The sequence below is a fragment of the Anastrepha obliqua genome, chromosome 2 (assembly GCF_027943255.1).
Source record: "Anastrepha obliqua isolate idAnaObli1 chromosome 2, idAnaObli1_1.0, whole genome shotgun sequence".
Taxonomy (NCBI): domain Eukaryota; kingdom Metazoa; phylum Arthropoda; class Insecta; order Diptera; family Tephritidae; genus Anastrepha; species Anastrepha obliqua.
In genome coordinates, this window is record NC_072893.1 from 34,036,414 (window position 1) to 34,060,459 (window position 24,046).

General features: G+C 37.7%; 1 protein-coding gene across 8 annotated transcripts in view; it reads right to left on the reverse strand.

The window, feature by feature from the left end:
- LOC129239273 (AMP deaminase 2) overlaps positions 1–24,046 on the reverse strand; it is an 86,413-nt gene continuing 62,367 nt past the window's right edge. For 6 of the 8 annotated variants that reach the window (XM_054874657.1, XM_054874656.1, XM_054874655.1 and 3 more), the window contains 11 exons: positions 21,976–22,292; positions 21,340–21,378; positions 11,572–11,687; positions 11,399–11,493; positions 11,217–11,342; positions 4,218–4,548; positions 3,755–3,918; positions 2,443–2,733; positions 2,055–2,349; positions 1,876–1,986; positions 1–407 (listed from right to left, as the gene is read on the reverse strand). In XM_054874657.1, the coding sequence (XP_054730632.1) occupies positions 243–407; positions 1,876–1,986; positions 2,055–2,349; positions 2,443–2,733; positions 3,755–3,918; positions 4,218–4,548; positions 11,217–11,342; positions 11,399–11,493; positions 11,572–11,687; positions 21,340–21,378; positions 21,976–22,292 (2,050 nt within the window). In that variant the 3' untranslated portion in view covers positions 1–242. The remainder of the gene's footprint in view (positions 408–1,875; positions 1,987–2,054; positions 2,350–2,442; positions 2,734–3,754; positions 3,919–4,217; positions 4,549–11,216; positions 11,343–11,398; positions 11,494–11,571; positions 11,688–21,339; positions 21,379–21,975; positions 22,293–24,046) is intronic. The other 2 variants (XM_054874658.1, XM_054874662.1) reach the window with 1 other exon arrangement.

Consider the following 24,046-nt stretch of genomic DNA (forward strand, 5'->3'; position numbering starts at 1 on the left):
TACGATTAGAAACAATTGTATGTAGTTTATTAGTAGTGATTATAGTAATAGTAGTAGTTGTAGTTGTAATTTAGTGGTAAATGTAGTAGAAAAAAGCCTCAAGAAGGTTACATAAATTCATGAGAAGATGACGACTACATCGCCATGGCACCACAATTGGATTATACTTCTGGTTGCTCAGTGTAAAATAAGTGCGGGTGCTGTCGCTTGTGGCGTCGGTACCCGTTGATTCAGCAGCAAGCTTACTCACTCTTGGGAGTCTCATGCACCTTGAATATGTTCGACAACTCGTCCAGCAGCGTTTCGTTGCGATAGGCGACACGGATGTCGGGCACGTTGGTGCGTGTTATGTCATTGCCAGCGACACCCTCACGCGTGTAATTCGGGCCGAGCCAATGTTGTTTGACCTACGGAGAGAATATGGAGACAAACATTAAGAAAAATCTAATTCTCATCATGATGAAAATAATGAAATAATAAGCTAATAAGCGGCCTCGGTAGTCTAGCGCAAGTGCACTAGCCTGCCATCCCAGAGGTTGTGGGTTCGAATACCACGTAAAGCGCGGTCCTCGTACTTTTCCAAATTTACTTACTTTTCCTATTTCTAAAAAAAAAAAAAAAAAAATCCTCAAACCAAAAAACCTTATCCTTTACATCCTTACTCCCGCACAAAAGTCAGCGCATTATTTGTAGTTGGAATTCCCACAACGCTTTCTTACTTCTAGAAGCGCCATCTGTGTCTCACATTTTTCTGGCAGAAGGATAGCACAGATGGTTGAGGACTTCGCTAAATTTCGTGTGTCTGCGCTATTACCGCGGCTGCCCGCTTCCTCTTGCTCGCGCCACTGATGCATTGTGTAACTGTGTTTGCTTGTTTTATAGCAGCCACAATGCTAATAATGCGCAGACTATTGTGCGTAAGAATGTAAAGGATAAAGTTTTTGGGTTTGAGGATTTTTTTTAGAAACAGGGAAAGTAGGTATATTTGGAAACGTGCGAGGACTGTGCTTTACGTGGGATTCGAACCCACAACCTCTGGGATAGCAGGCTAGTGCACTTACGCTAGACTACCGAGGGCACATACGTTCATATAATTCAAGGTATTTTTATTTTTCGCAGCTGATATTTTTGCTGTATAGAAAAAAATGTCCGCTCAAGGGAGTTATCCGGCTAATCGAGGTGTCCGTTAAGAGAGGTTACACAGTAAATACAAGATGGCACAAAATTAATCATCGAATTTTATATTTGAATAAATGTTTACTACATAAATAAAAAAAGATTTACGCGCACCATTATTTGTAAACTGCAGCTGTTCTAGCTCAAGTTGCCTTAAGGCAGCGGCAAATAATTTTGTATCTCTACTCCTGTATTGTTTGAATGTATGTTATATAGTCGGACGTACTACAAACAGGTTCTTGTTGTTGTTGTTGTAGCAGCATAAACATTCCCCATACTTACATACAGGGAATACTGCTGGAGTGACAGTCCTTGGCCGGATATAAGGCCGGGTCGTTTCGGTAACGTGGAACCGACTGTCGTGGAAAAGACAAACAGGTTCTCCCTATAATCGGTTCTACGTTACCCAAACGACTTGCATTTATATCCGATTAGGGACTGTCACTCTAGCAGCATTTCCCAAACATTTATGACGAATGTTTGTCTTTTTACAACAACAACAATGTACTTAAAACACTTCCCTCCGCCTTCTGGACACGCTAAAGCAGCTTTAATAAACCAATTACTTGTTTGAGCATAAGCTTCTTCTCAATTCCTGCCATCCCCTGGTGGATCATAGGGCCTCAAATATAATAATCAAACTCAAAATAAATTGGATTTAGATTTTTGAAATGATGCTGCAGTCCAGCACACACTTACCTTATGCGGAAAACCACTCATGATTACACTGTTGCGCGCCAATTCACACATGTCACATGAGCTAAGCTTCCACACTTGCGCCGCAATGCTGTACTCCTCCATCAGAGGTTCCTAAAACACAAATAGAGCGATGATTTTTTAATTATTTAATCAAATGAAATATAATAGAATAGCCTTACTTTTGTGAAATGAAATTGCAATGGGTCATCAGTCGAGAGTGAGACAATTAAGCCGCGTGCCAAATATTCTGGCAACGGATTGCGATGATAGTTGAGGAAAAGTGAATTATTAGAAAGCGGAGACATGGCAATGCCAATCTGAGACAAATAGTACAAATACTGCAGAACAGGCACTTTACGCAACAACAGACCGTGAGAAATATTCTCAGCCATTAGGTAGCCGCAAACTAAATGCTGCACGGGCCCAGCTTCACCGCAATGCGGACGTAAAACAAAGGTGTTCATGCCGCGCGCTCTATTGGAAGAATTAAAGAAGGAAAAGGAAACAAAATTATTAGAGGTTAAATTAATTAAAAAGCAAATAATGGAAAAAATAATGCACGCTTACTTTCTGTACTGATTCAACACCGTCATATTCGCATACATATAATAAATATAGTAGGCGTATGGCGGATTCTCCTCTTCACTCCACGCTTCGGGGGTTAGTATATCCAAATCGATGATGGGATTCTCCGGTTTCGACTCATCGTCCACAGAATCGAATCCGATGACATAATTGAGAAAACGGTGCAATTCGGGATGTTCATTGGGTCGGCTTGTGGCCTCGAACAGTGGTAGAAAGATATTATCCAGTATATTTTGGAACGAATTCATCAAATTATTGGATTTGAAAATATCACTAAAAAGAGGGAAATATATATTGATGATTGCGAGATTGTTTGGCCGAAATTTTTATTTAACTTATTATTTATTTATTTTTTATTTTATTTTATTTTTATTTTATTGTTTTATTTTATTTTATTTTTATTTATGTATTTCTATTTTATTTTATTTTTAGTTTATTTTAGTTTATTTTATTTTTTTTATATTATTTTTATTAAATTTTATTTTATTTTATTTTATTTATTTGAGCGTAATCCATCTCGGCTCTGGAATTGTGCTCTGGAGCGTAGTCCAAGTTCTACGCCCATGCGATTACTTTTGTTTAAATATTTAAAAATCTACGAACTATTGCACATGTGTCCAGTATGGTCGACTTCTGCATGTCTTCTAAGAGGTGTTGGCAGTCATTTTCTTCTTCAAGTTTTTTATTATATGCTTAGGCACTAATCCAGTGGACGATATAAGTATTGGAATTATATTCACTTCCATCGCTTTGTACATCCGTTTAAGTTCTATGGCCAAAACTGTGTACTTCGATATTTTGGTGGAGTATGTGCTTTGGATGTTGCGATTAAGGGGCACCGCTATAGCGATTACTTCGATTGTTTTATTTGTCTTGTCGAACAATGTCAGGTTTGTTGGCAGCTACTGTTTGATCTGTGGATATAAATCTGTTCCAGTACAGTTTAAAATTTGCATTTTCCAATATTGGCTTTGGTTCATATTTAAAATACAAGACTTCTGCTTGTAAGAGACCGTGTTTTATCGCAAGTTGTTGGTGGAGGATCTTTGCTATATTGTTATGTCTCATGACATATTTACGGGGGGCAAGTACGCTATATCCAGCAATTACATGGTCGATTGTTTCGCCGTAAATGCCGCTCCTTTGGCATCTATCTTCTATTGACTCGCCATGTATCGACCTTCGTAAATTTCTTGTTGGAATAACTCGGTCCTATTTTATTTTATTTTATTCTATTTTACTTTGTTTTATTTTATTTTATTTTTATAAAAATACAAAATAAAAATTTACTCACTAAAGTCGGGGAATTTGTATCAGCCAGCGCACATTTGTTGAATGCACGTTGTAATCGATGGCCCATTTAGCCAGCTTTTTCCACTCGTCCGGTGATTTGCCATAAATGGAAAGACGTAGCTCCGCATTTTGGTATTTTGACTCCTCCAAATCGTAAGCGACTTCCTACGTTAATTGCAAAAAAAAGAAATTATAATAAGGAACTTATTTCTAAGTTAATGCTATTACATTTAGTATCGGTTCCCTTCTGCATGCCAATTCGGTTTGAAAAGCCAAATGCGGCAGTTCTGTCATACTAAACCGTTTACATACTTGGTTTTCTCACTACAGTGTAACATCAAGTCGCTTTTTTTATTTCGACGTTTCAAATGTAACACTTTTCAAAACAAAAAATTTTTTCCGAACCGAATTTTATATTTTTAATTACAAATATGTAAATACATCGTACCAAAATCTACATTTACCTTAATAATTTGTGCAAAATATTTGCCATTCGAATAGTTGTCCGTCTTGAGGAAGACCTCACGTAAGCGCGACTCGCCGATCGGATTGTATTTGGAATTGAATTTGTCGAAGCGATGGAATGTGTTCCGATCTGCATGCACATCCAGCATATCCACAGTTAGATCATAAGTGGTCAAATTCATCGATTGGAAAACATCTCTAAGTGACATTGGTTGACCTTTGGTAACTGTCACAATTTCATCAGCATTATTTTTAAGGGTCTTCTTAATGAAGCGTAATAGGTGTTTTTGATTCATGCACGAGGCTGCGTGTATGTGAGTGTCCACTTTTCTAAAGTGATAGGTAGGATAAATGTAATTGAGGTTATGTTTTTATTATAAAATAAATTTGTATAAAAATAAAGATATCAAAGAATTTAATTTTATTGCTGCATAATTCATTAGATAAATAACCTTTTTATTAATGCTTTTCAATATATTGGGTAGTCGAAAAAGTCTTTTCGTATTTTGTCAATAGATGTCGTTGGAGTCATCTATCTCCAGTGCTACCAATCACATTGTGTCATATCATATGGTGTTAGAAAGGTGACATTTTAAGCTTCATTTAACCAAAAAAAAATTTAATTCGGAGAAGTTGAAAAAAAGTTATAGCTGTTCAAAAATGAGTGAAAATAATGAATAAATTCGCTATATTTTGAAATTTTTGTATAAAAAAGGGAAGAATGCCACACAAGCCACCAATGAAATTTTACGGAGACGGTGCTGTATCAGTTCGTGTAGCACAACAATGGTTCGCTCACTTCCGTTCTGGAAATTTCGATGTGCAATATGCACCTCGCTCCGGTCGACTTATCGTTGAAAAAGTCGATGAAATTATGAAAAAGATTGACCAGGACCGTCACATAAGTTGCCATGGCATCGCCAAGGCACTAAACATTCATCATCAGACGGTTTTGAACGATTTAAAAAGGCTGGTTACAAACAGAAGTTCGATTTTGGGTACCACATGAATTGTCTGTGAAAAATTTAATGGACCGAATTAACATCTGCGATTCTTTGCTGAAACGAAGTGAAATCGAACCATTTCTGAAGCGAATGGTAACAGGAGACGAAAAGTGGATCAAATACGACAATAATGTCAATTATGGTGCAAGGGTGGTGAAGCTCAACAAATGGTTGCAGAGCCAGGATTGACGCCTCGAAAGGTTATGCTGTGTATTTGGTGGGATTGGAAAGGAGTCATCCACTACGAGCTGCTCCAACCTGCTCGAACGATTGATTCTACACTTTACTGTCAACAACTGATGAGATTGAAGCAAGCAATCGAAAAAAAACGGCCAGAACTGATCAGCAGAAAGGGCGTCGTCTTCCATCAGGACAACGCTAGGCCCCACACATCTTTGATGACTCGGCAAAAACTGGGAGAGCATGACTGGGAAGTTTTGATTCATCCACCATATAGCCCTGACCTTGCACCATCGGACTACCATTTGTTTCGGTCAATGCAGAACTCCCTTAAGGGGTTAGGCCACTCTAGGATTTTCAAAATATCGAAATTTTTTTTTTTTGCTTAAAAGATGCTTTAAACTCTTTAGAATATAAAACAAAAAGTCCTATGCGTGAAAAAAATGTTTATCTCTAATATTTCGCACTTTTGCGCGAGCGCCTCTGACGTCTCTGAACCGACTATTCAAATTTAAAGCGTGTTTATCTCAAAACGTGATTTTTCAAAACGGCAAGCAGCATAACACAAACAATTTTTAATATTTTCACTTGTAATTGTACAAGGATCTTTAGAACATTATTCCGCACTGAAATACGTACGGATTTTTTTATTAATTAATTAGAAAAATTTTTATAAACAATTAACGGTTCCATTTTAGACGAAAAATTCTACTTTTGACTTCAAACATCTGCAAAATACACAAATTTCAATATTTCTAAAATCCCGTACGTATTTCTACAGCTATACTCACGTCGATTGAGAAGAATGTTTTTAATTTGGTTTAGGTGGGCATTTACGTCAGTTGTACTGCTTGCCGTGAAGTGCCTTTTTCGCAGGGCGCGTTCAGAGATTCACTCCAAAGGCGCCATTTTGTAATATTTTTCAATAAAAATATTTGTAATTACACTTAAATACATGCTTAATAATATACTTAAAAAGTTTTTTCCTGGCACCTTTCTTTCGATGTAAAAAAAATCCTTAAAAAACTGCTTTTTTACAGTAGCTAGAGTGGCGTAACCCCTTAATGGAGTAAAGTTGGCTTCAAGAGAAGCCTGTGAAAATTACTTGTCGCAGTTTTTCGCCGAGAAACCACAAAAGTTTTATACTGATGGAATAATGTATCTAGAAGAAAAATGGCAAAAGGTGGTCGACCAAAATGGTACATATTTGGTTTAATAAAGTTCATTATAAATATAAAAAAAATGAGTTGAAGGTTGATTAGAAATACGAAAAGACTTTTTTGGACACCTAATATAATATAAACGAAACGAAATTAACAAAAAAATCTTAATTTTTGGCCAAAAAAAAAACACCGTAATATTGCCACCATAATATGAGCCAATTGATCCTGCACAAAAGAGGGCTCGTATGGAGTTTCATCAGACACGTTGAGGTCCTATGTTACCGGAACGACGTTCCCTCGACAGTCGGTTCTGCGTTACCGAAATGACGCAGATTGACTGTATATCCAGCCAAGGACTGCCACTCCAGCAGCACTCCTCACACATGTGTGGGGAATGTTTTTGCTGCTACACAAACAACAACAGGCCCTGAACTTCGTCGATGACATCTACCTCCTCTCACAAACTCACTGACATGCAAGTGAAGGCGGACAGATTAGTAACGCTGGTATGCACTGTCGGACCGAAATCGCCAAGACAAAGGCTATGAAAGGCAAGAATTGTAATGGTTGACGGGTGTCCGGTGGAATTTGTCGAAAGCTTCTGCCACCTCTGCTGCACTATCACGTCAGACTGGAGCAAATGAAGATGTGAACTGCCGGCTAAACAAAGCAAGGGCGGCGTTCGAGCGAATGCATGCAGCATGGACGAGTTCGCAAATCCCCAGGTCTGTATTGTTGCACGGAAGTGGAATATGGCTGGTCTCCGATACCATCGCACAGAGGACGAGGCGAAGGTCGATGTTGCGCGAAATAGCAGATGTGAACCGTGAACCGCAGTACCGTGTACGACGGAAGAGTCACTCCCGAACGGAGTGAACCAGGATATTAAAATATAACCGTACTCGCCGGACTTTACCACAACTGTAGAGATGAAGTCCGCATCGTAGGAAAAGCTCAGACCATACCGAGGTGGTCGGGGCTTGACAAATGCTTTGTTAGTTGTTGGCCGAGCTCCTCCTGCAATGTTCCATAAAAGAAGGGATCTACAGTTTTAGGCGAAGGGCAAATGGTTTTTCGAGAAACTTTTTTATAGCAAAAAATACTCGGAGGGTTAGAACTGTCATAAGAAAAAACATTTTCCATCACTTGGTGGTTCATGAACACCGTCAGTTTCGGGCCTTACCGAGTTGTAGTCACGTACAAACTCACATTTGGCTAAGATGGTTAAAAAGTGATAATTTAACTTTTTTTTATTCGACATCTTTCCTAGATGACAATCTACCGAAATCTGAAAAATTCGTTTTGTGTTTGCTAGCCGTTGCTGTTTTAGCAGTTCATCAAGTCCTGCCAGTATGGAGCAATGACCGGTCATCAGCGTCTATCTTATCCAACGGGAGACCCAAGAGGGGTGAGTGAGATTAAGGGGCATGTGGACAGGTGGTTAGTAACCTGCGGGGTACCTTCACATGCCGGATATATGTTGAGCTTGTCGGGTTCAGTTCTGGATAGGTAGGCGTTGAACTTGCCACAATATCCTGAATGTAGTTGTGCCAAAGTAACGCCTGTCCATGCCAGCCCAGGTGGTAAATGGGGTCGCTGTGGATTTAGTGGGGTAAAGCTGGTGTTTGGTAACGCGCAATTGTGTTATATTACAAAATGAAGAATGGAAAAGAGAAAATTCGGGGTACATTCTTCAGTGCCACTACAACTGAAAAAAAGCCAAAAACGATGTGTTATCCGGTATCGGTTTCGAATACAATAACAAAGCGTTGGTTTCATCGGTTCTGTTCTCGAAGTGCGGACGTGGAAGATGAGGACAAAGAGCGAAAATGACGATGACACGACCGAAATCGTCAGCCTGCGTACTTTTGTAACGACTTTATCACAAGAATCAAAATCATATATATATATATATATATAACACCCTTTTTGGGTTTGGCCGAGCTCCTCCTCCCATTTTTGGTGTACGTCTTGATGTTGTTTCACAAATGGAGGGACCTACAGTTTTAAGCCGACTCCGAACGGCAGATATTTTTATGAGGAGCTTTTTCATGGCAGAAATACGGAGGCTATTGCCTGCGGAGAAGCGACCGTTATTACAAACAAATTTTTCTTCATTTTGGTGTTTCACCGAGATTCGAATCTACGTTCCCTCTTTGAACTCCGAATGATAGTCACGCACCAACCCATTCGGCTACGGCGCACAGTAGTCTCAAACGAGGTTGCGAGGGACATATCTAATTTCCGCCTCTTAGAGAAGAGCTACGGATATGTTTGATATATCATTTGAAAGGTAATTAAATGTACTTTTATGGAAAATTATAGAATTTTTTGTTTCTAATAAAGAAACAGTTAAAAAATTCTCCCAAAGTGACGACTTATTAGCCCTTTTTTCTTTTTTTAAGAAAAGTATTAGTGAAATGGAAGTTCTGGAAAAAAATGATGACATTTCCTTAAAGTTCAGTTAAAAAGCTTTAATTTGATAGTTTTTTCATGTCTGTAGGTGCTAGAGACCCAAAGTTATGATACTTTAAAGATGTCGATTTTTTCATTTTTAATTTGTTTTTCGTTATTATCCAAAACTGAACCACAACGCTTAATATGCGATCAAAATATCAACAAAATTCTTATAAATACTTCAAAATTTTTGTTATGACTAATCTTCTAAATCCCCTATATTGCTGGTACTACTGAAAAAAATATTAAAAATATACATAAAATTGAATTTTCTCTCAAAACTATCTTATATAATTCTTTAGAAGTTATAATCTTTGAAAAAATTACATTCTTAAGCTTAGGTATGTTACCTTAAAATGTACTCCTCCAGATCATTAGGGATTTCCATTAACTTTTGAAATTTTAATCGATTATTGAGGAACGTTAGCGATATTTTTGGGTCAGAATAGTATATTGCGTAATTAAAGACATCGGTAATTCTGTTTACGCAGCTGCTTTGTCGAGCATGATCTCGCATGTTTCTACGGTTGTGTTTATGCCACGCCTCGCTTGAATCCTCCGAATAATATGAAATAGGAAGACTAAATTGACGGGCAATTTCACATCCATGCCTTAAAAGTTTATGTACTGTTGGACTTAGTCTGGCCCATGGATATATTGTGTAGTGGTCTTCATACGTTTTAAAACAAAGTTTTTCTAATTTATCCAAGTCAATTTTTTTTTTTTTGGTTTTAAAGCACAGTAAAATATTTGTTAATTTTTTGACATATTCTCCACCGAGCTCCAAACATTTCCCAAATTTTTCGGGTTGTCTTAGACATTTTCGAGCAACATTTCCTGTATTGCTTGTACCGTGACCTTGCAGACACAGATCGACTTTTACTCCGAAATTATCGAAAAGAGTGCTTTTAATTTTTTGTTTTCTTAAATTAAATTCATCTATTAAAGTTAAAATGTAAATAAAATTATATTTCATATAATATTGTATAAGAAGTAAATATTTATACGCGTTTTATACCATTTATAGATAGAATATTTATATCATAATCAATATCGAGTTTGTAATTCATTAGTGAATTCATTCACGAATAGTGTGAAAATTAATTTATCTTAGTATTAACACTAACCTCGTAAATTAGAAGTAATATCCCACTGTTTAAATGGCATGCGATAACTTAAGTTTTTTAAAAATTCAAATAATTTGATTTCGGCATGTAGCAAGCCTAGGCCGAAAGATAAGGATGTTTCGTTTGGAGTAAAATCGTTTTGAAGATTTCCAAATTGGTGTGCTGTACACAAACATATTGGACATCTGGAGGAGGCTGGATTATCCACAATACTGTTCACGCATTTGCCATCAAATAATGTTAAATGAGCTTGGTATTTTACACAAACGCGCTTTCCATTATTCAATTTAAATTTGTGTATTTTTAAGTTCTTAATTTCATTTCGTAAGCGCTCATATTCTTTATGTATAGCTGCATCATCCTCTTTTTCAAAACACATTCGTAAAGGTCTAGTAAATCGAACCCTTTGAGGTGTAGGATTGATCCACGTACAATTTTCATCTGAACTACTTTTAACTTGAATTATATTAAAACAGCTTGTGAACAATGACTGCTGGGCACAAGTAAAATCGGCATCTCCATTTTCAGAGTCTTGGTACCAGCAATATAGGGGATTTAGAAGATTAGTCATAACAAAAATTTTGAAGTATTTATAAGAATTTTGTTGATATTTTGATCGCATATTAAGCGTTGTGGTTCAGTTTTGGATAATAACGAAAAACAAATTAAAAATGAAAAAATCGACATCTTTAAAGTATCATAACTTTGGGTCTCTAGCACCTACAGACATGAAAAAACTATCAAATTAAAGCTTTTTAACTGAACTTTAAGAAAATGTCATCATTTTTTTCCAGAACTTCCATTTCACTAATACTTTTCTTAAAAAAAGAAAAAAGGGCTAATAAGTCGTCACTTTGGGAGAATTTTTTAACTGTTTCTTTATTAGAAACAAAAAATTCTATAATTTTCCATAAAAGTACATTTAATTACCTTTCAAATGGTATATCAAACATATCCGTAGCTCTTCTCTAAGAGGCGGAAATTAGATATGTCCCTCGCAACCTCGTTTGAGACTACTGTGCGGCGGCCGCCAAACAAAATCATAGCATAACCTAATTAATACGTACCTGATGTTGTAGAAATCTCGATGTGGTACCGCTTTCTGTGAAGCTAACTCACGCAGCTCATTCAGGAGCACATGCAACTGGAATTTCGATGAGAGATAGCAAAGACGGCGATAACAAAATGATTTGCTGCAACAAAATAAAAAAATTAAAATTTTAATACCAAATTAGAGTAACAAACTCACAGTGGTCCATCGACGATCATATTGCACATCACCTGCATATCGTTGACAAACTCCTTGAGATTTGGATATTCGCACTTAACCTCTTCTGTGCATTCCTGTCAAAGTAGGCAAATCGAGAAAGAAATTAATCAAGCAAAACCATCGTACAAATATCCATCGCATTATGCACTCACCTTATCCTTGTAGACGTGGAAGACACCATTAATACTTTTGATAGCATATTCGTTATCGGGTGGAAACTCCAATCCCCATGGGTCGGACTTGTTAGTTGGCGGATGTATGGGATGGTCTACGTACGATTACACGAGAGAGAGTGCGCCGATTAAGTGGGGTGTCGGGTGTCGAATGGTGGTGTATATGAAGATAGTGGCGTATGTGGCCCAGTTGTAGATGCGAGTGTGTATGTGTGTAGTCGTGAATTCCATATACGTAATTGCATTTGCGTATTTATTTTGATGGTTGGTTGGTTTTTGTTTTCAAGTCATTACGTGTGGATTTTATAATCACAAATCACAAATTGCATTTGATGCGTTGCGCGTTACGTTTCAAAAATAGTTTTACGCACACACGCATACACATTACGATGTGGCACGTCATAAGTGTAAAAAAGAAAAAGAAAAAAACCAAAATGTTTATTTGTTGCACTAATCAGTGTCATCTATATAATTGCATACATATGTAAAATTCACAATACATATGCACATATAACTACGTATGCATGTAAGTATGTATGTATGTGCTCTATATACTATATACATTTACTATATGTACAGTATCCGTGCAACGAACTACGAACAGTAAGAGTTTCTTATAAAAGTCGACAATTATGAGAACTTAATAAAGGCCCTATTGCAGTCTCTACCGCATACAAACTACGACCCCACCCCTTGGAATAAGGTAAGAGTGTTGAAAAGAATGTGTATTAACATTTGTAAAGAAAAACAAACTAAGATTCTCATAGAATTGCTTCTTAAAAGTCATATTGAGCGACGCACGTTGTCTTGAAGCCTTGACGGAGGCCGTAAATTATAATTGAAAAAGAAACATGGGACGATTTATCACTGATTGTATTCTTCCAAAAGTGAAACACCCACATTCAGTGATGAGTTAGCGCTGCATTTCTATTAAGGGGTAATCAAAATTTTCAAAAATTGAATTTTTTGTTTATTGCATTTTCTTAAAGTATAATATCTTAAAAATATTGTGTGAAAATTTGAAGTGAATCCGACAAATACTTTTCGAGTTATTCAACAATTAACAAAGGGCGCTCCGGAGTCGATAGTAAAAATTTAAATGTGTTTTTCTCAATACTTTGTTTTTTGAACTGGTGCTCACTGTAACTTCAAAATCGCTTGGAAGATTTCAATACAATTGATAATACTTTTGAAAAACATAAAAAACTCGTGCCTAATCGAATGATTTTTTTTTCAAAAATTTCGATTTTTTAACAATTAATTGTCGGTTTTTTTCTCGATAATCTGAAAAATGTTTCCTTGATAGATTTCAATAAAATTTATACTGCTTTTGAAAAACATAAAAAACTCGTGACTGATCGATTTGTTTTAAACAATTGTCGTTTTTTTCTCGACAATCTGAAAAATATTACTTTAGGCCGCCATATTGTTAATTTAAAAAAACAAGCTTCGATCAGGCAAAGGATTATCTTTTAATAAAACTAATTTCTCCTGTCCGATTGATTTTAAATGAATCTCCAAGGACTTGTGATGATCACCGCAAAGGACTTCTGGAGAAGTGGGCTCCACACAAACAGCGATAACTTTTACAATTATTCATTTTTTTGTTTGAAATTTTGCTAAAGTCAAGTCGAAACATGATGTATTAATGCTATGTTTTTATTTTTGCAATTGACTAGCAAAGAAAAAAAATTATTGAAAATCTTCATTTTTTCGGGCCTCTGACTACACACCCCTCTATAACCTCTTAAAAACTTGGAAAAGTGCATTCCGATGAGCAAATAGTGCCCTTGGTCCAATACATTTTCAATACTAATTTTCAATTTATTGCTATATTTCCATGGAACGACCGGAAATCATCAATTCTGGGCTCGGATCGGTGCATTTTCAATGAACTGCGAAACAATCACTACCTTCGCGCTCTATTTTGCTCCTCTCGAACGAGTACATTTCGTTGCTCGGACGATTAAATTTTAATGTATTTTAATTAGGTTAGGTTAACCAAATTGTTTGTCTGCCTTTGATTTTCATTTCCTAAAAAAGTGGCTTAAACCACTTAGATCTTTGCAAGAAGGTAACTAGCCTCTCCAATGAGGCATTTGCTAATTTCCTAGGTATTTGGCAAGGCTTCTTTGAAGTGCGGGGCATTCACAGAGAAGGTATTGTACCGACTCAATTTCTTCTTCACTCCTACAACTTCTGCAGAAGTCATTGAGAGGTACTCCCATTCTACTGGCTAGGGTGCCAATAGTGGAGTGAGCCATTAAAATACCTGTGAGTACGCTGATAGTTAATCTGTCCAAGCAGACATTTTGTCCTTTTAAGATTCAGTTTTGGCCAGAGCGCGTTGGAGACCCTGCAGTTAGTAGTCAGAGACCACCTTCTATTGGTTTCCGCCATTGCGCTCAAGTCAATCGCAGTGTACAATTCGTTTAGAGGAATGCTTATGTCCGCTATTACTAACTGAAAGTCGCACCTCAGAGCCTTTCCTTGCACACTCAGCCGCTATTTCATTTCCTCACACTCTAGAGTGGCCGGGTACCCGTGTGTTGTTGGATAAGCGAGAGCGACCTACTGCATTCTTTAATACATCTCGAATTGATGCGCGCTGAGGCTAGTGCCTTAATTGCTGCTTGGCTATCAAGAGAAATCGTAAGGTTTGCCGGAGGTAAGTCCATTAGTCGTATCCTTTTTACAGCTTTATCTATAGCGTAGATCTAGGCTTGGAAGACGCTACACCGGTCTGGAAGTCTAAAGGAGCACGATAGTGAACATCGTCACTCAGCAATAAGAAGCACCGCTAATCGCCTCAAGGAGTTAAATTTAGAGATGAATTTGGAAAGTGGGCAACATTTTTTTAATTAATTTATTTATATGGAAGCATACCTATATCTTTAGCAACTTGTAAGATGATTATAGACAAACACACTATTAGAGCTGCCAACAGGCTATGGACCCAGTCTCTGACCTGTGCAACAAATATAATGATGTGGCCAGAATGAAACATGGGCCGCACAAACCGACTATTGACGGAAGAACATGAGAAATCTTCTCGGGGTCCTAACAGGGCATTATCTGATTGGCTGATTGGCAGGCATGCCAGTAGACTGGGAGCACCCTATAACGACTATTGCAGAAGCTGTAACGGCATTGAAGAAGAAGAGACTATAGAACACTTTCTATGCACATGCATGGCTCTGCCTATTGCAGAAGCTGTAACGGCATTGAAGAAGAAGAGACTATAGAACACTTTCTATGCACATGCATGGCTCTGGATAGAAGAAGGTTTAATATTTTAGGTAAAAGTTCCCTGAATAACTTGACAGAAGTAGCCAATATAAAACTAATAAGTCTTGTTAGATATGTTAAAGCCACAGGTTGGTTCAATGAGGACAATGTAGAGTGAGGAGAGGCGACAGCCCTGGTGGTATCACAATGGGCCTACATCAGGCCTAGGTGTGTCAACCGACAACCACTATACCTACCTACCTACCTACCTATTTATATGAAATATAATTATAAATAATTTCATTGCAGGAATAAGACAACAGCAGCTGGTACTATCGGCCTAGGTAATAATTTTAAATTAAACTATTAGAGATGTGCTGGAAAGTGCAGTTAAATATATTCATTTTTATTGCTGGTCGATGTTAAAAGTTCGTAATATTCCCCTGCTATTCGTAATTCTTGGACCAGATACTGTATATACGCCTAGAATAAACGCTAAGTAGATTAAGCGCATCACAGGGGTAAAAAAAGTGAAAAGCACACACAAAAAACGGTAACAGTAAAACAAAGGGCTTTCAATTGAATTGAATAGCGTGAGTAGCGGCTTAAAAATACTTAGTTAACAAAAAAAAATACACATAAAAACAAGTTAAATATAGTACAGCACGACCGGCAATCTGCCCTCGTAAAGGTCACGGCTAACAAATATACACTATTCAAGGGCGTTTAGCTGCCGGCACTTTGTTGGTATTTACAAGTGGATGAATGATGGTGCATATGTACTTTAAATTTTGTAAATTGCAGCACTAAATGAGGCTGTGTTCAACAAAAAAATATATAATCTGATAGCGATTTATACAGGCGAGTTAGCTACTAAAAAAAATTAGCTTAGATTTTCACTATTAGCGGCTGCCTGCTTATAGACAAGTGTTGCGTAAACTAAGCTAGCAAATAATCCTGTTAGATTTTTATATTATATGACACTACCATAACCAGTGTTGCCAAGTTTTTAATTTCAAAAATCGCGGAAACTTGAATAAAAAAGCGTTCTGCCACACTAAAAGCAATACATTTTTTTTTTAAATCAAATAAAAACTTTTTTTATAGCAGTTTCTATTTATCAAGGTTGGCCATAGTGCACTAAATCATTAATGCGATAAGTGGATAGTTAAAACACTGAAAAACTGAAGTCTTGGTAATAACGAAACCGTTATTTTTACTACTTACTGATAGTGCAATTTAGTGGTGGTTCGAAATGCCCAATCCTATTATTTATATATACAGTCTGTGTCAGAAGAAAAGAACCGGTTTTTTTCTTGTAACTTCAAGATATATTTCGTTCTGCTTTTTGCTCCATAATAGTCCCACTCAAGGGCTACGACGCCAGTGCTCACTCAGGTTAGTGTCGTTCGAAACTTTACCGTAAACGCAACAAAAAAAAATGAGTGAAAAGTACGCGAAGCGGTTTGAGGCGGAATTTTTATGCACGCAAGGGCCGAAATTATCTTACGCCGCGACTGCAAAAGTAATTAAAAAATTAAAAAAGTTTGTTGTGCTGTGGAATCAGCGGTGTAAGGTGTACAAAAATGTTGATGACCGAGCGCGGCTTGAAGCGAGTGACGACAAAAAAGGAGGATAAAGTGATCGTCCAACTTTTTAAGCGGGACCCTTCTTTGCGATTACGCCAAGCACGCACAATTCTTGCAAAAAGGGATTAGATGTGAGGATCAACACCGTCGGGCGTCGACTGAAGGAGGCGAACATATCCTACCGTCCCACATCATCAAAACCACTGCTCTCAGAAAAACACATTAAGAAACAACCAAACAAGAAAATGGCGTCACAGTATTGGACTGGCCTTCCTAGTCCGAAGACGCCAAGCCCATTGTATTTACATGTGTGGGACATTATGAAAACGCATCTTGTCGAAAAGATAGTCCACGATTTAAAGCGACTCGTGCGTCAAGTTCAAAAAATCTAGTCCTCTTTGTCCACGAGCTACGCATAAAAGCTTCAAAGCATACCGAGAAGATGTCAGGCTATACTCGACAACGATGAAGACTACACGGTTTATTGAGTAATTGCGACTCGTTTTGTACATACTTTCATATAAAAAAATTTAATATATATCTTTTATATTTCATGAATAACAGACTGTATAATTGGCGCTTACACCCGTTTTGGGTGTTTCGCAGAGCTGCTCTTCCTATTTTTGGTGTGCGTCTTGTTGTTGTACCACAAATGGAGGGAGGCGACTCCGAACTGTGAGGAGCTTTTCCATGACCAAAATACACACGGAGGTTTGGCATTGCCTGCCGAGGCGCGGCCGCTATTAGAAAAAAGTTTGGTGTTGCATGTACAGAGATTCGAACCTGGGTACTTCCGAATAGTAGTTTGCAAGTAAAATTTAATCATAGTTCAATAAGACAAAATTTATTATATTTTGTTAAAAAAAAATTGCCCCTAAACATTTATCAAAAATTAATTTGAAGATAAATTTACTCATAAAATTGACCAGTCTGCAATGACCTGTGGGAATATCCGTGAGTATTCACAGTTTATCCTTGGGGAGGTTTATGAGTCTTTTAAACCAGCTGTTAGAGCCTTGAGTGCCGCCTGACTGTCGCTTCGAATGGGGATTCGCTCATTCCGCTTATGCCAGTTGGCATACATATCCGCTTGGAAGATGCCTGAAAAACTATCCATCGGCACTGAAAGCTTCGATGTGGGGCCATATATTCCAGCGCCTACGCCTTGTGGTGTTTTCGAGCCATCTGTGTACCAGTACAGGGTACACTCCTGGAGTTTCCTTTCAAATGCAGGTCTACTCCAGTTTAGCATATCGCCCAGTTCAATCCGAACTTCTCTTTGAATTTGATGATTTTTATGATATCATCTCTGGTTAACCACCGTATTCGCCAGATTTCAACATTATTGAAAATACATGGGGATGAAAAAACTTCCTATATTTTTTATTATTTGATTAGTGCCTCTAATCAAGTGAACTAGACTGTAGAAACCTTATTTGAGGTCTACCCTATGGCCAGGAACTTCAGCTGGGTCGGAAATAATTATATTAAAATCCACAATTGTTTACATGAACACTCACTCAAAGTCCTAAAAGAGTCGCGGCCAGTCTTGATACTCATCCTCTCAGTCAAACTCAAACCCTCAGTTTGATATACGAGAAGTGGTGCATACGAGTACAAGCATTCGTTCCATAAGAACAAATGGATTATAAAAAAAGATAATTTGGCCTCTTGAAACGTCTGCGTAAGAGCGGCCGCAAAAAAATACCTGAATTGTGCATTCTATTAGATGATTCAAGGTCGTCGGAAGATTTATACTTTTTGCAAATGGCGTCGTACTTCAATCATCTTTGACATCTGTGAACACTAGACAGCCGCAGTACGAAAACAAGACAAGCAATGGAGCGCAAATGGAGCGCAAATGGAGGTCAAAAGAATTCCACCACTCAAAATATTTTTTTCTTTTTTTCATTCATTAAAAAAGTTATTTGAAAACTAAATTGGATGATTAATTTTCCGCCGACCCTTCGTTATATAGATGTGCAAGACCGCCAAGGAAAAACATACTTAAAAATCAACACATTTTACTAAAATTCTATAGGCAATCTGAAAATTCTAACGTATAAATTTGAAATTTTGATTACATATTGTCGATTTTTTTTTTTCTAATTGCTAAAAGTTTCAAACTTGGATTTATATGATTTTTGTAGTAAAATGAACTATATTTTCACAAAAATTATAATAAAAACAAAATATTAATAATTGGCGCGTACATTTCTGTTAAGTGTTTGGCCGAGCTCCTGCTACTATTTGAGGCGTGTGTCATGATGTTATTCCACAAATGGAGGTACCTACAACTTTAAGCCGACTTCGAACGGCAAATGGTTCTTATGAGGAACTTTTTCATCGCAAAAATACCGTCGGAGGTTTGCCATTGTCTGCCGAGGAGTGACCGCTATGAGAAAAAACGTGTTCTATCATTTTGCTGTTACATGTACGGAGATTCGAACTTACGTACTCCCGAATGGTAGTCACACACAAACCCATTCGGCTACGTAGGCCGCCGAAATATTGTAAATACGAAACAAATAAAAAACTGTCAAAAAAGCTCTGTGCTATAGTTATGAAACGCATTGTACAATATTAGGCTCGGAAAAAACAGTGACCTACGTAAATGTATAAAATATAATATCCAGGTTACTAGGTTTTCTTAACAAGGCTGTTTAATAACGAATGATGTGTAAATTGGGCGCCACTCTATATACTTCGTTTCTAGTTCATTAGTTACCTACATTTTGTATGTAAATATGTATACGAGTATTTAGTAATAAATCAATTGTTACGTATAATGACATAAACTGATAAGTTAACTGACGTAGACTAACGAACCAAAAATACACTTGATTTTCAACTAAAAAAAGAACATAGAATAACAATACGAGGGTTGCCTTTCATATTTTGCGCAGTACATATTATGCAGCACTACGTGTGATGAGCTGGAATTCGATATTTTTATAGAAAAGTTTGGTATCTTTGAACATATATATAATATATATAAGGTGTTCACTTACGAGCTTTATTTCTTCTTTTTTCAGCGAATTGAAAATTTAATTACGTCCAAAAGATGGAATTAACTCGTGAAAATTTTCCTGCGACGATTTATTACGACATTCGACATGGACACAGAAGCGTGGAGAGTAGCGCAATGATCAACTTGCTTCGATCGTTCGAGAACCACACTTAGCCACTGTGGAACGCTAGTACAACGAGTTCCCGCGTGGGCGTCAAAGTCGTCCAAAAACGGATATTGTGCCAAAAACAATCGGTACTGTGCGTTAATTGAAAATGCCAGCATGTCATGTAACTTATCCCAAGATAGAGGCAACCTCGGGCATTACAGGAACCAGCATTCCTTTAATATTGCATGAGAGTTCGGGCGGCAAAAAGATTTGATCTCATTGGTACCGCATAATTTGATAATTGCCCTAAACAGGACTCGTGTCGATTGGCGCAAAGAAATGTGGAGGAAATTCCGCCAGGGAGGTTCAAAGCTCATGCGCATGGATCTTTGTAAAAGAGCCGGAAGCATTACATAATCGACAGTATTGGTGTTTCAAGACGAGCTCAATCCACCAAAAGTTGTTCGGGATATAGCACCAAAGCGAATGGTCGCCGGTTTTTTCGAAAAATCTTGACATGTCGCAACTTTACCACTTCTTCTTCTTCTTGATTGGCGCGTTAACCGCTTACGCGATTTTAGCCGAGTTTAACTAAGCACGCCAGTGGTTTCTTTCTCGTGCTAACCAGTGCCAGTTGGACACACCAAGTGAAGCCAAGCCTTTCTCCACCTAATCGTTCCTACGCAGAGGTCTTCCTCTGCTACCTCCAGCTGGTATCGCATCGAATACTTTCTGAGCCGGAGTGGTTGTATCCACTAGAGAATATAATAATAATAACAGTCAATTCTGAGTGGGAAACAACCATTTGTTTGCTAGAAGTTTTCGAAGAATTAAGGAAAACCAAGCGTCGAATGCGAATCATCCTTCACCCAGCCAATGCGAGCTGTCACGCATCGCCTCACACAAGAGGGCTTTTGAGCACTCGAAATATCAAAATAATGGATCATCTGCCTTACAGCCCTGATTTGACACCTAATGTTTTATTTTTTATAACGAACATCAAAAATAAAATGCGAGGTCAAAGGTTTCCAGAAGCCTGAAGAAACTGCTGCAACCTTGACTTTTGGCGACGGGTGCCGGGGTATATGCGGAAGTTACGTGGTGCTGGACGCGGTCTATATACGGCAGCCACTTTTTGTGCAACAGAGTCTGACGTCGCTTATACACGGGAGTCATTTATTACTTTACAGTGGCTGATGCCGATACGGTAGCCACCTAACGGTATGATCGATCGCACCATCTGAAAGAGTTAAACAGCTCGTTTTGGAGTTGTCCACTTCCGAGTAGCAAAAGTGTTTTGAAAATTGGTTTAAGTAAATTCTGAAGTGTAAGCACTTATAAGGAAAATATTTACAAAAAAGACAACCCTCGTAAAATAATTTGAAAAAAAAGCAGTAAAGATTTTGCGTGCAAGTTCAAAGAATCATTCAAAATGCAAAAAAAGATGTGCAAAAAAAGATGTGAGAAACATGGAAAATAAAAATTAAAATAAACGAACAGAAAATAATAATAATTATAAAATTGTATCAAAAACCCAAACAAAGCCAAGAGAGAAGCAAAACAAAAATTTTAAGGTCAATCACATTCCAACATAAATTCTGAAAAAGTCGTAGAACAATTCCGACCGCTAAATGATTGATACATTACTAGTTACTATGTATGAAGGCATAGAACTCATTGGCTTAACTGTGCAATGAAATTTTGAAATTGAAACCAAAAATAGCAATTCACAAAAAAACAAAAAAAAAAACTGAAAAATACACAACTCATTCGCCCGCTGCAGTGGTGAAATGCATAAACGAACGAATTACCTGTCTGCGAACTGGGGAGGCTGATCTTGCGTATTATAGCTATAAAAGAATAATGTTGGAAATAAAATGTTTATGTTTGTCCAAAAGGAAATGATAATAATAGAAATAAACAAAATGAAGAGTGTGTGACTAAAACACTAGCGCTAAGAGGATTTATCAAAAATATTTCTACATTATTTTTAGAAAACCAAATCAAATCAAATCGAGAAGAAAACGAAAGAAAAGAAAGAATTTGCGGTGCGATAGCCAAAACACGACACGACAATGCGGCGTTTGTACGAGTATTAACGAGTAACTGTTATTCAAAGGAGCTTAAGATTGTTAAAAGTCCTAAAACTTTGCTTTGTACATATTTACAATAAAACAATAGGTGTAGTAAAGGAAGTCAAAAAATATCGAATTTCCAATTCAATTATAACTAATTACAAAAAAAAAAAAAAAACTGCAAGCACGAAAAGTGACTTGGTGTACAAATTTATGCCGTAATTAAAGTTAATTAAAAAAACTTGCTTTAAAAATCTACATGAGTACAAAACATTTTCTTTTTTTTAATTCTACAACCTTCTACAAATTATGAGAACTTTTTATAGCATAAGATTGTTTTTGTAGCGCTAAATCGAAATAAGCTCAACTCACCAGCAATGGTCTTTCGATTCTCGTGTTCAATCGTACCGAAACGGTTGCGTTCGTGTACGGTTTTCAGAAAACGCCGAGTTGTTGTCGGGAATGACTGTCCAGAATGCAACATATAGCGCTCGCGCAACTCCAGCGCCTGTATTAGTAAAGTGGAGGCGCGCTCTAAGTCCTCCAATGGCACTCCACTTGTATCCTCGCCCGAAATAGAAACACGTTGAAAATTGGGCAATTCATGCTCCTCTGCATCGACGGTCTCTATTGTCACCAAACTGTCTTCAGTGATTGAGGAAAATCTTTCGGGAGCATTAGCAGGTCGACTGAAAAAAGACATATAAAAAAACAAACATAAATATTATGAATAAATGAATTAAAATCTAAACTACTACAGGGTCTGGCATTCGAAGTGTAACCAATTAAAAAGTCCATCAATTTAGTTAGGAAAATTACTTTTATTCATTTCAAAGTAAAAACTGTGTGAAAATAATACGAAATTAAGGATCAATTTACTTTTGCTCGATATGAGCACCTTTTGCCTTGACTATATCCTTGAGATGGTTCAGAAACGAATCGCAAGCTGCCCGAATGTGACTTGCAGGTATCTTGGCCCACTCGCGGACAATGGTTTTTTTTAGCGCCTCGAGACTGATGAATCTTTTAGTTCGGATCTCGCTCTCCAAAATGGCCCAAAGATAATAATCCATCGGATTCGCGTCTGGTGAGTTTGAGAGCCATTGCTTGGACGTTATGAAGTTCGTAACGTTGTTTTTTAGCCATTCTTGGTTCACTCGAGCTTTGTGAGTTGCTGCCGAGTCCTACTGAAACGTCCACTGTTGGTCTGCCACTGAAATATTTGTCTGCCCACGGCTTCAAAGCAGGCTCCAGAATACTTTCCCGATAATATTTCGCATTTAATTTGACGCCAGGCTCGATAAAAACGATTGGAGAGCGACCATCTGTGGTTACAGCGGCCCAAACCATTACCTGTGACGGGTGCTGCCTTCTGGTGGCCAATCGATGACTCAAATTCTCATATGAAGGGTCGGAAAAACAAACCCTATCGTTTTGGAAGTTTACGAATTGCTCAATTTGAAAAATTTTCTCGTCAGAAAACACATTGTTCGGAAATAGACCGCTTTCGGCCAAGCCAAGTAACTCCTTCGCTCTCTCAAGTCTGACTTGTTGCTGCTTTGGTGTGGATCATGCGCCTTTGGGAATTTTGTAAGGCTTAACTTTGAGATAATTTTTTAGTATTCGGCGAATGTCACGGTCAGATATTTTCAGCTCTTTCGCCATTTGACTGGCATTTCGTCGGGGATTTCGCTCAAGTCACTTTTTCAATCATTTTACGTGACGTTGAAGTCTTTTGATGACCACCTCCATGACGTTTCGCGATGCGTCCAGTATCGTTGTAACGAGTAATGGTGCGACAAGTAAATACTTTATTTACTTTAAGGTGATCGAGCTCACGAACAATCGCTGGCTGTGATTTTCTAGCCAAATTTAATGCAATCAAACTATTACGTTTGAAATCCATTACTGATTTTCTTTTTTCGCGTTTCCTCTCCGCAAAATGCTTCCGCGCGCTTGTAAACAATACTCTGGACTGTCATTTAACCAACTAACAGACATCTGATGTCCGTGCATCATCTGCGCGAACGGTCTGAAGTTGGTTACATTTCGAGCGCCGGACCCTGTAGAAGAGCTCGTTTATTTATTTATTACATGCGCTCTGAGGACTTTGTAATGTCTGGAGAAGTTAGCAAACTACTGAGATCCTTGTATCATTACCCCTTCATACAATTTGAACCAGTGAAGGTTGTGCCAATGAATGAGGTCATAACGGTAAAATAAGTTGGTATTAATATTAATTATTTCTAAAACTCGCAGCAATGGTATGTCCGGAAGCTAAAACACTCCCCCTCGTTTGGAACTGTCGCCCACCCTGGTACCGCTTTCGCATTACTTAAGAGTGGTGTTCCATCTTACCCATTACAAGGTCTATATTTGTGCGTCTGCATCCAGATCCCGCTTTTTCATCCGGAATATTTTTACCGCAAAACCACTGATAATT